This window comes from Oncorhynchus clarkii, chromosome 5 (assembly GCF_045791955.1).
Source record: "Oncorhynchus clarkii lewisi isolate Uvic-CL-2024 chromosome 5, UVic_Ocla_1.0, whole genome shotgun sequence".
In the NCBI taxonomy this organism is placed as follows: Eukaryota; Metazoa; Chordata; class Actinopteri; order Salmoniformes; family Salmonidae; genus Oncorhynchus; species Oncorhynchus clarkii.
The window spans coordinates 90241193-90253352 of record NC_092151.1 but is presented as its reverse complement, the minus strand read 5'-3'; the positions used below and the strand labels follow the sequence as shown (position 1 = coordinate 90253352).

General features: G+C 43.7%; 1 protein-coding gene across 2 annotated transcripts; it reads right to left on the bottom strand.

The window, feature by feature from the left end:
- Positions 1-4821: 4821 nt before the first annotated feature.
- On the bottom strand, positions 4822-12160 carry LOC139410277 (alpha-2-HS-glycoprotein). Of its 2 annotated transcripts, none has more exons than XM_071155762.1 (8): positions 11516-12160; positions 10902-11012; positions 10244-10331; positions 9481-9647; positions 9210-9305; positions 8923-9006; positions 6571-7664; positions 4822-5211 (listed from the first exon to the last, which is right to left on the bottom strand). In XM_071155762.1, the coding sequence occupies exons 1-7, from the start codon at positions 11714-11716 to the stop codon at positions 7173-7175; spliced, it is 1239 nt and encodes a 412-aa protein (XP_071011863.1). In that variant the 5' UTR covers positions 11717-12160; the 3' UTR covers positions 4822-5211; positions 6571-7172. The 2 variants fall into 2 exon arrangements, with proteins under 2 accessions (XP_071011863.1, XP_071011861.1); XM_071155760.1 differs by having other exon boundaries at positions 4822-5463; positions 6755-7664; positions 11516-11819.

The following is a 12160-nucleotide window of genomic DNA, read 5'->3' as shown; positions in this document are numbered from 1 at the left end:
CTGACTGATGTGGTGGTTAGCCCGAGAGAGTTCATCCAGGAAATGATTAACTTGAGAGAAAACGACATGTGAGTCCACGGTGGGGCGTCTGAAATCATTAGATCACTTCAATCCTCCAATCACCACCAGCGATAAACTAATCTCTCTGCTACACGTCCAGTAGTTATTTGCGGAGATGTGCTTTGATCTTTGATCTTTCAACGTTCTGTGGGACACAGAGGACTGTGTCCGGAGTGTCACTGACAGGAATCAATAAAATACAACAGAGAATGTCAAAATGTGCCCCTCTGGTTGGGGGGGGGGGGGATCTGTGTGTGTGTTGGTCCCATACACATATTTAGCAGATGCTATTGCGGGTGTAGTGAAATGTGTGTGTGTGTGTGTGTGTGTGTGTGTGTGTGTGTGTGTGTGTGTGTGTGTGTGTGTGTGTGTCAAATCAAATTTTTATTGGTCACATCCTGTACACATATTTAGCAGATGTTATTGTGGGTGTAGCGAATTGCTTGTGTGTGTGTGGGTGTAGCGAATTGCTTTTGTGTGTGTGTGTGTGTGTGTGTGTGTGTGTGTGTGTGTGTGTGTGTGTGTGTGTGTGTGTGTGTGTGTGTGTGTGTGTGTGTGTGTACATTTTACTTTTGAATATGGAGACATATAATGTTGTGTGGTTCAGAGCTGCCGGACTTAAAAAACCTTATTTCTGCTTTTCCTGCTGGCTTTTCTTCTCATTCTCAAAGACTAGATATCTTCATCTGATTTGCATTCCCTAGATAAAAGAGACAGAAGCTTTTCTGATTGTCTTCTATGGGTCTCTTTCTCAAAGGTAGTGCACTCTAAAGAGAATAGGGAGGACACATTATCAAAAGTGTTTGTGTGAAATTAAGCTTCTGAATCCCAGGCTTCATCTAAGTAGAGATGTTGTAAACGGTCTGCTAAATATGTTTTAGATTTCCATGAGTTTCCCCCTCTCCTGTTCCTCCCGTAGATTCCACACTGACTTCACTGAGCCTGATGGAGCAGTGATTTAGGCAGCTCTGAACCAGGGATTCAGACAGATTCAGAAAGCTCGGACTGGGGATGTAATCGAGGAAAAAGCACTGCCTGTTTGGGTGATTGAAAGAATTCTGCTCAATGTGATGTTTCTGGAGTCACACGCCGATCAGAGTTACAAAGCTGTTAGCCTTTGAGTGTAAGAAGTTAGTATGCTGAGGGAGGGGAATGGGGAATACTGAGGAATGGGGAATACTGAGGAATGGAGAATACTGAGGAATAGGGAATATTGAGGAATGGGGAATACTGAGGAATGGAGAATACTGAGGAATGGGGAATACTGAGGAATGGGGAATACCGAGGAATGGGGAACACAGAGGAATAGGGAATACTGAGGAATGGAGAATACTGAGGAATAGGGAATACTGAGGAATGGGAAATACTGAGGAATGGGGAATACTGAGGAATAGGGAATACTGAGGAATAGGGAATACTGAGGAATGGGGAATACTGAGGAATGGGGAACACTGAGGAATGGGGAATACTGAGGAATGGGAAACACAGAGGAATGGGGAACACCGAGGAATGGGGAATACTGAGGAATGGGGAACACAGAGGAATGGGGAATACAGAGGAATGGGGAACACCGAGGAATGGGGAATACTGAGGAATGGGGAATACTGAGTAATGGGGAATACTGAGGAATGGGGAACACTGAGGAATGGAGAATACTGAGGAATGGGGAATACTGAGGAATGGAGAATACTGAGGAATAGGGAATACTGAGGAATGGAGAATACTGAGAAATGGAGAATACTGAGGAATGGGGAATACTGAGGAATGGGGAATACTGAGGAATGGGGAACACTGAGGAATGGGGAACACTGAGGAATGGGGAACACTGAGGAATGGGGAACACTGAGGAATGGGGAATACCGAGGAATGGGGAACACTGAGGAATGGGGAACACCGAGGAATGGGGAATACCGAGGAATGGGGAACACTGAGGAATGGGGAATACCGAGGAATGGGGGATATTGAGGAATAGGGAATATTGAGGGATGGGGAATACTGAGTGATGAGGAATGGGGAACACTGAGGGCTGGAGAATAGAGAATACTGAGGGGTGAGGAATAGGGAATACTGAGGGGTGAGGAATAGGGAATACTGAGGGGTGAGGAGTGGGGAATACTGAGGAATGGGGAACACTGAGGAATGGGGAATACAGAGGAATGGGGAACACCGAGGAATGGGGAATACTGAGGAATGGGGAATACTGAGTAATGGGGAATACTGAGGAATGGGGAACACTGAGGAATGGAGAATACTGAGGAATGGGGAATACTGAGGAATGGAGAATACTGAGGAATAGGGAATACTGAGGAATGGAGAATACTGAGAAATGGAGAATACTGAGGAATGGGGAATACTGAGGAATGGGGAACACTGAGAAATGGGGAACACTGAGGAATGGGGAACACTGAGGAATGGGGAACACTGAGGAATGGGGAATACCGAGGAATGGGGAACACTGAGGAATGGGGAACACCGAGGAATGGGGAATACCGAGGAATGGGGAACACTGAGGAATGGGGAATACCGAGGAATGGGGAATATTGAGGAATAGGGAATATTAAGGGATGGGGAATACTGAGTGATGAGGAATGGGGAACACTGAGGGCTGGAGAATAGAGAATACTGAGGGGTGAGGAATAGGGAATACTGAGGGGTGAGGAATAGGGAATACTGAGGGGTGAGGAGTGGGGAATACTGAGGGATGAGGAATAGGGAATACTGAGGGGTGAGGAATAGGGAATACTGAGGGTGAGGAATAGGGAATGCTGAGGGGTGGGGAGTGGGGAATACTGAGGGGTGAGGAATAGAGAATACTGAGGGGTGAGGAATAGGGAATACTGAGGGGTGGGGAGTGGGGAATACTGAGGGGTGAGGAATAGAGAATACTGAGGGATGAGGAATAGGAAATACTGAGGGGTGAGGAATAGGGAATACTGAAGAATGGGGAATACTGAGGGGTGAGGAATAGGGAATACTGAAGAATGGGGAATACTGAGTAATGGGGAATACTGAGGAATAGGGAATAGGGAATACTGAGGGGTGAGGAATAGGGAATACTGAGGGGTGAGGAGTGGGGGATACTGAGGGGTGAGGAATAGGGAATACTGAGGGGTGAGGAGTGGGGGATACTGAGGGGTGAGGAATAGGCAATACTGAGGGATGAGGAATAGGGAATACTGAGGGGTGAGGAATAGGGAATACTGAGGGGTGAGGAGTGGGGAATACTGAGAGATGAGGAATAGTGAATACTGAGGGGTGAGGAATATGGAATACTGAGGGGTGAGGAACAGGGAATACTGAGGGGTGAGGAGTGGGGGATACTGAGGGGTGAGGAATAGGGAATACTGAAGGGTGAGGAGTGGGGGATACTGAGGGATGATGAATAGGGAATACTGAGGGGTGAGGAGTGGGGAATACTGAAGGCTGAGGAATAGGGAATACCGAGGGGTGAGGAATATGGAATACTGAGGGCTGAGGAATATGGAATACTGAGGGGTGAGGAATAGGGAATACTGAGGGGTCAGGAATAGGGAATACTGAGGGGTGAGGAATAGGGAATACTGAGGGGTGAGGAATAGGGAATACTGAGGAGTGTGGAATACTGAGGGGTGAGGAATAGGGAATACTGAGGGATGAGGAATAGGGAATACTGAGGGGTGAGGAATAGGGAATACTGAGGGGTGAGGAATAGGGAATACTGAGGGGTGAGGAATAGGGAATACTGAGGGGTGAGGAATAGGGAATACTGAGGGGTGAGGAATAGGGAATACTGAGGGGTGAGGAGTGGGGGATACTGAGGGGTGAGGAATAGGGAATAATGAGGGATGAGGAATAGGGAATACTGAGGGGTGAGGAATAGGGAATACTGAGGGGTGAGAAGTGGGGAATACTGAGGGATGAGGAATAGGGAGTACCGAGGGATGAGGAATAGGGAATACTGAGGGGTGAGGAATATGGAATACTGAGGGGTGAGGAGTGGGGAATACTGAGGGATGAGGAGTGGGGGATACTGTCTATCTCACTCCAAGAGTGAGGAGCTTAGCATGAGTTAACAGTTATCATTAAACTATGTCGTCAAGCAAACATCTGTGTTGCATTCCTCTCTTTATTTATCGCCAGGGCAGCATCAGCTCAGCCTCTTAAACCCGAGTTGATAAAACCACATTTCAATCAGCCTGTGGAAACATGACATGGCAGAGGGGAACCTCCATTACAATCTAAAGTTGAGTCATTTAGCAGACACTCTTATCCATCGTGTCTTACAGTTAGTAGTTTAAGGTAGCTTAATGCCTGATGAGACAACCACATGTCACAGTCATAGTAAGTAAAACATTCCCTCGATAAAGCAGCTATGAGCAAAGTCAATGCTAGTGAGAAAAGACAAGTGTGAGTGTTAGTGCAAGGAAGACAACCCCATATGACTGCAGTGAAGGTATGGGATCAGGCCTCAGCAGTGATAATCTGGTGAAAGTGAGATATGTTGCAGTAGACTAGAGGCTGTCTGAGGGTTTCTGAGCACGTGTGTGTATATATATATATATATATATATATATATATATATATATGTATGTGTGTGTGTGTGTGTGTGTGTGTGTGTGTGTGTGTTTGTGTATATAGATATATACAGTGTGGAGAACAAGTATTTGATACACTGCCGATTTTGCAGGTTTTCCTACTTACGAAGCATGTAGAGGTCTGTAATTTTTATCATAGGTACACTTCAACTGTGAAAATCCAGAAAATCCAGAAAATCACATTGTATGATATTTAAGTAATTAACTTGCATTTTATTGCATGACATAAGTATTTGATACATCAGAAAAGCAGAACTTAATATTTGGTACAGAAACATTTGTTTGCAATTACAGAGATCATATGTTTCCTGTAGTTCTTGACCAGGTTTGCACACACTGCAGCAGGGATTTTGGCCCAGTCCTCCATACAGACATTCTCCAGATCCTTCAGGTTTCGGGGCTGTCGCTGGACAATACGGACTTTCAGCTTCCTCCTAAGATTTTCTATTGGGTTCAGGTCTGGAGACTGGCTAGGCCACTCCAGGACCTTGAGATGCTTCTTACGGAGCCACTTCTTAGTTGCCCTGGCTGTGTGTTTCGGGTCGTTGTCATGGTGGAAGACCCATTCACAACCCATCTTCAATGCTCTTACTGAGGGAAGGAGTTTGTTGGCCAAGATCTCGCGATACATGGCCCCATCCATCCTCCCCTCAATCCCTAAAGAATGATGTTTCCACCTCCATACTTCACAGTTGGGATGGTGTCTTTGGGGTTGTACTCATCCTTCTTCTTCTTCCAAACATGGCAAGTGGAGTTTAGACCAAAAAGCTCTATTTTTCTATCTATCTATTTTTTTAAATCTAACTTTAACTCTACAATTTATACCAGTCTCCTAACTTTAACTCTACAATTTATATCAGTCTCCTAACTTTAACTCTACAATTTATACCAGTCTCCTAACTTTAACTCTACAATTTATATCAGTCTCCTAACTTTAACTCTACAATTTATACCAGTCTCCTAACTTTAAAGTCTACAATTTATATCAGTCTCCTAACTTTAACTCTACAATTTATATCAGTCTCCTAACTTTAACTCTACAATTTATACCAGTCTCCTAACTTTAAAGTCTACAATTTATATCAGTCTCCTAACTTTAACTCTACAATTTATATCAGTCTCCTAACTTTAACTCTACAATTTATACCAGTCTCCTAACTTTAACTCTACAATTTATACCAGTCTCCTAACTTTAAAGTCTACAATTTATACCAGTCTCCTAACTTTAACTCTACAATTTATACCAGTCTCCTAACTTTAAAGTCTACAATTTATACCAGTCTCCTAACTTTAACTCTACAATTTATACCAGTCTCCTAACTTTAACTCTACAATTTATACCAGTCTCCTAACTTTAACTCTACAATTTATACCAGTCTCCTAACTTTAAAGTCTACAATTTATACCAGTCTCCTAACTTTAAAGTCTACAATTTATATCAGTCTCCTAACTTTAACTCTACAATTTATATCAGTCTCCTAACTTTAACTCTACAATTTATATCAGTCTCCTAACTTTAACTCTACAATTTATACCAGTCTCCTAACTTTAAAGTCTACAATTTATATCAGTCTCCTAACTTTAACTCTACAATTTATATCAGTCTCCTAACTTTAACTCTACAATTTATACCAGTCTCCTAACTTTAACTCTACAATTTATACCAGTCTCCTAACTTTAAAGTCTACAATTTATACCAGTCTCCTAACTTTAACTCTACAATTTATACCAGTCTCCTAACTTTAAAGTCTACAATTTATACCAGTCTCCTAACTTTAACTCTACAATTTATACCAGTCTCCTAACTTTAACTCTACAATTTATACCAGTCTCCTAACTTTAACTCTACAATTTATACCAGTCTCCTAACTTTAAAGTCTACAATTTATACCAGTCTCCTAACTTTAAAGTCTACAATTTATATCAGTCTCCTAACTTTAAAGTCTACAATTTATACCAGTCTCCTAACTTTAACTCTACAATTTATATCAGTCTCCTAACTTTAAAGTCTACAATTTATACCAGTCTCCTAACTTTAAAGTCTACAATTTATACCAGTCTCCTAACTTTAAAGTCTACAATTTATACCAGTCTCCTAACTTTAACTCTACAATTTATACCAGTCTCCTAACTTTAAAGTCTACAATTTATACCAGTCTCCTAACTTTAAAGTCTACAATTTATACCAGTCTCCTAACTTTAACTCTACAATTTATACCAGTCTCCTAACTTTAAAGTCTACAATTTATACCAGTCTCCTAACTTTAAAGTCTACAATTTATACCAGTCTCCTAACTTTAACTCTACAATTTATACCAGTCTCCTAACTTTAAAGTCTACAATTTATACCAGTCTCCTAACTTTAAAGTCTACAATTTATACCAGTCTCCTAACTTTAACTCTACAATTTATACCAGTCTCCTAACTTTAAAGTCTACAATTTATACCAGTCTCCTAACTTTAAAGTCTACAATTTATACCAGTCTCCTAACTTTAAAGTTAGTTCCCCTACTGAATGAGGCTCTATCCCAGTCTGGGTCACACAGTGGTGTAGCGAGAAGGACCAGGGCAGGAGCGGAAGGGAGAGGGCGAGCTGGGGAACTCAGCCAGAAAGACAGGGGTGTGAGGGGGCTTGGCTGTCACCAGGGCCTGCCTCCGTCTGCGCAGGGGCCGGTAGCGGAAGTTGAAGGGCGGTCGAGCCACACCCGCACCCAGCTCCTCGGAGGAAGAGTCTGGAACTCCTGGAGAGACTGGAGTCTCCTGAGACTCCAAAGACTCGCTGGAAGACGAAGGGTTGGGGTTGGGGATAGGGGGGTTGGGGTTGGGGATAGGGGGGTTGGGGTTGGGAAAGATGCGTGTAGGGTCAACAAGGATACTGGGGTCAAAGGGTTGTGGTTGGGGCTCCTCCAGAAGAGGAGGGGGTGCTGTGGGGTGGGAAGGGATGATAATGGGGACGTTGGGAACAAAGATGGGGACTTCAGGCATCGTTGGGGGTCGAGGAGGGGTCAGGTCATGGAAAACATCAATGCCCTAGAGAAGAAGGTAAAATACAATTAAACAAAGCAACACAGTTCAATACAAGAATACAAATAACAACACAACACAACAACACAGCACAACAACACAGCACAACAACACAGCACAACAATACAACACAACACTACAGCACAACAATACAGCACAACAATACAGCACAACAATACAGCACAACAATACAACACAACACTACAGCACAACAATACAGCACAACAATACAGCACAACAATACAACACAACAATACAACACAACAATACAACACAACAATACAACACAACAATACAGCAAAACAATACAACACAACAATACAGCACAACACTGCAACACAACAATAAAACAACACAACCATATAACACAACAAAACACAGCACAACAATACAACACAACAACACAACAACACAACAATACAACAACACAACAATACAACAACACAACCATATAACACAACAAAACACATCACAACACAGTACAACAATACAATACAACACAGTACAACAATACAATACAACACAGTACAACAATACAATACAACACAGTACAACACTACAATACAACACAACAATACAACACAGTACAACAATACAATACAACACAGTACAACAATACAATACAACACAGTACAACAATACAATACAACACAGTACAACACTACAATACAACACAACAATACAACACAGTACAACAATACAATACAACACAGTACAACAATACAATACAACACAGTACAACAATACAATACAACACAGTACAACAATACAATACAACACAGTACAATACAACAATACAACACAGTACAACACAACAATACAACAACACAACAATACAACACAGTACAACAATACAATACAACACAGTACAACAACACAACAATACAACAATATAACAATAAAACACAACAATACAACCATACCACACAGAACAACAAAACACAGTACAACACAACAGTACAACACAGTAATACACAACAGTACAACACAACAATACAACACTGTACAATGCAACAGAATAAATCTCCCATGAGCCCAAAATTGGAAAGGATTGTATAATATAGGATTCATCATGAGTCCAGTCAAACCCAGATTTAACTAAGATGTAGAGCAGTTCAGGTTTGGACACCGTTTGTCTCTGCTCTCATTGAGTTGTCTGCAGTTGTTTACGGTTCTTGTGAAAGGTGCTCTTTCTCATTCCCAGAACTGAACAGATAAGCCTAAACTCAAACAAACAAAGATACTGTAGGCGTATTGACAATACCTGTGGATGGAATATTTCACAAGAGACATCCACGTCTGGTTGGCCGATAGCTCCATACACCGCCCCCTTACAAAACCCAGCTGGCTGCAAGGGGAAAGGTGCAACTCGGTGTATGCAGGGGGCAACTGAATTTAAAATGTTATACACTGAGGCGAAAACAACACAATGGTTTGCAGTGGTATTGGACATTCTATTCCATCTCGTCGATTCCCCCCCCCCCCCCCCCCCCACTTTTGGCATGGCAACTGTGATATAATATGTTGCCATGGGTTCTGACACATACATACGTCTCCGCTGTTGTCTGTTGGCACACACATGCCCACATAGCCCTCGCGACACTCCTGCACGGTGTACTCCACAAAGGTAGCAGGCACGGGCCCACTCTGGGGGAAACGTAGACGAGGACAGAGAAGAGTCGCTCATACCGTTAACATGCCTACTGCGCTCACTAATATGAGATGCCTTTATGTACATGTACCTAAAATCATAAAATAATCTATAATAATCTATAAGAGCAGGTTAGCAGCCAGGCTCGCTCCCTGTACGGAGGCTCGATACCTGTACGGAGGCCCTGGTAAGGTTCTGCAGGGCCAGGCTGGAGGGCAGGGTGCTCTGCGTGTTGAACTTGTAGAGGGTCAGACCAGCAGCGTGCACCGCCCTGGGGCTGTCTATGGGCAGCAGCAAGGGGCAGGCCGGACATATCTGCTGCAGCTTCTCTGGAGGGTCTGCAGGGGGAGAGGAGAGAGAGGAGAGGAGAGAGGGGGAGAGGTCAGAGGAGAGAGGATAGAGGGGAGAGGGGGAGAGGAGAGAGGGGGGAGAGGATAGAGGGGCAGAGGAGAGAGGATAGAGGGGAGAGGAGAGAGGATAGAGGGGAGAGGAGAGAGGATAGAGGGGGAGAGGGCAGAGGAGAGGGGGAGAGGGGGGCGAGGAGAGAGGATAGAGGGGCAGAGGGGAGAGGATAGAGGGGGAGAGGGCAGAGGAGAGGGGGAGAGGGGGAGAGGAGAGAGGATAGAGGGGCAGAGGAGAGAGGATAGAGGGGGAGAGGGCAGGAGAGGGGGAGAGGGGGGAGAGGAGAGAGGATAGAGGGGGAGAGGCGGAGAAGGGGGAGAGGATAGAGGGGCAGAGGATAGAGAGGGGGAGAGGATAGAGGGGGAGAGGGGGGAGAGGAGAGAGGAGGGATTAGGTCCTACACAAAAGATCAGATATTTGTGACCCCTTGAAGAAGGGTTTTAAAGTGTCTCGAGTGCACCCATTGAGGTCAAGTGCTGGGATTGCCTATCTAGGTGTGTAGAACAGTGAGAGCACACTATAGTTACAGTACCAGGCACCAGTGTGCAGTCATAGCTGTACAGGTAGGAGTATCCCTTGGCTGTGTGGAGGATGGTGGTGTTGCAGTTCCCAGAGATTTGCTGCAAAGAGGAAACAATATCATCGTCAATCAAATCATTTTTTTGCTTGGACTGAATGCATCCAATCTCAGGGAAAACTCAGTCCAGCAATTCTGGACTATATTAACACTGTATTTAAAAAACTAGCACAGAGACCAGTTTGAGCACTTCCAATACTGAACAGTACACGCTGAATGGTGAGGTCACTGTCCTCAGACGGCCATGACAGTGTTCCCAGGGTTACACCTCTACTCTGCACCACAGTGTTGTATCAGTGACCCGTCCGGTGCCGTTGGGCTACAGAGTGAAAACTGCCGTGTGTTTTATTAGGACAAAACAGTAACACAAAGTCACTGAGTCGGATCCAATAATAGCAACCGTAGTGTACATCTTGGTTCAATGTACGTGTTGGTCTGACTATGAAATGAGGAAGAAAAACTACTGCTACGTGTGTGCGTGTGTGTGTGTGTGTGTGTGTGTGTGTGTGTGTGTGTGTGTGTGTGTGTGTGTGTGTGTGTGTGTGTGTGTGTGTGTGTGTGTGTGATAAACAGTTTTGAATTTGAGTATGTTTCTGTATCCAGGGTGACCTACGGTTTCCATGAAGGGTCTGACATCACATCGTTTCCAGGGTTTAGGGCTTCTCACATGACACTTGGTCTCCAACACATCTAGACGGAGGTAGTAGACGTTTCCAGCTGGACCCTGAGAGAGACAAACATTAACCTGGACATCAGACACCCACAACAACACGAGGCTGTGTTTTCCCTCTCTCTTGGCCAGGCTGAGAATATTCAACGACCAACATTAGATTTCCCTTCATTCACAATGGGTTTGCCAGCCTCATACTCAAGAGAATAATGTAGTGGCTGAATGCCAGGTGTGTATGTGTGTATGTGTGTGTGTGTGTGTGTGTCATTTCAAGATAAACCCATTTATTAATCCTTGTCTCATGATACCACTAATCCCAAGATCTGATAAATCTGATATGACTTTAACGTTACAACAGATCTGCATCTCATCACATAGTGTTAGAATAAAGCCTACATGACACCAGACTCTTCTGCCCATGCGCAATTAATTTGGGTACGCGTAGGCCCCACACAAGCAAACACTCATTAGTCTAGTAGTTGATTTTCTTAAACATATATTCCCGAATTTAAAATAAACTGACAGCAACATTCTTTGATAATAGACAGAAAACTGACCTGAGCGTGAAGATGAACGTTGGATATTCTATTGAGGGCAAATTTATACCCCTCGGTTCGGTCTTCATTGATGTAGGTGAGGGCCAATTTGGAAAGCTTCTCCACAGCTTTGTCATTGCAAGGTGTGGGTGATAGCTCTATCATCTGTCCCCAGGCGCGCAAAATATGAGTTAACAGTAAAATCCAGGTACATTTTCCCATTTTAATAGTTTTTAATAAACTTTTTTTTTTGTCTGCAAGGTGGGTAAATGTCAAGTGGAAAAATGTCTCTTGTTCTCCTCCTACCACATCTGTTTACTTTGTGGCAGTGACTTTTGGAATCCCCCAAAAAAACCAGAGATTTTGAAACGGAGCCAAGACAAAGTTATTTGATTTGATTGTTTTAAACCAAAAAAATGTGTTTCTTGAATAATTGTATCTGTCGAACCCGATAATTGACGGTAGTTCTAGGACCTACCATGGCCTTTACATAGTTTCACATGTAATTTTCTGAACTATACATAATATTAAATGACCCCCCCCCCCCCCCCCCCCCCCCCCCCGTCGTTAACTAACACAGTCCAAATTGTGATCTAAATTGTTCGCCGCTATTTGCGTCTTGGTAGATTGCAGTTCTTAATTTCACCGACAGGCGGCAATGTTGAC

Bases quoted from the DNA above. Each gene is read 5' to 3' on its own strand.
- LOC139410277 (XM_071155762.1), bottom strand. From the start codon at position 11,716: ATGGGAAAATGTACCTGGATTTTACTGTTAACTCATATTTTGCGCGCC. The intron at 10,332-10,901 runs GTAGGTCACCCT...TCCTCTTTGCAG, and splicing joins TCAGACCCTTCATGGAAACC to CAAATCTCTGGGAACTGCAA. The intron at 9,648-10,243 runs GTACTGTAACTA...CTCCCCCTGCAG, and splicing joins TGACTGCACACTGGTGCCTG to ACCCTCCAGAGAAGCTGCAG.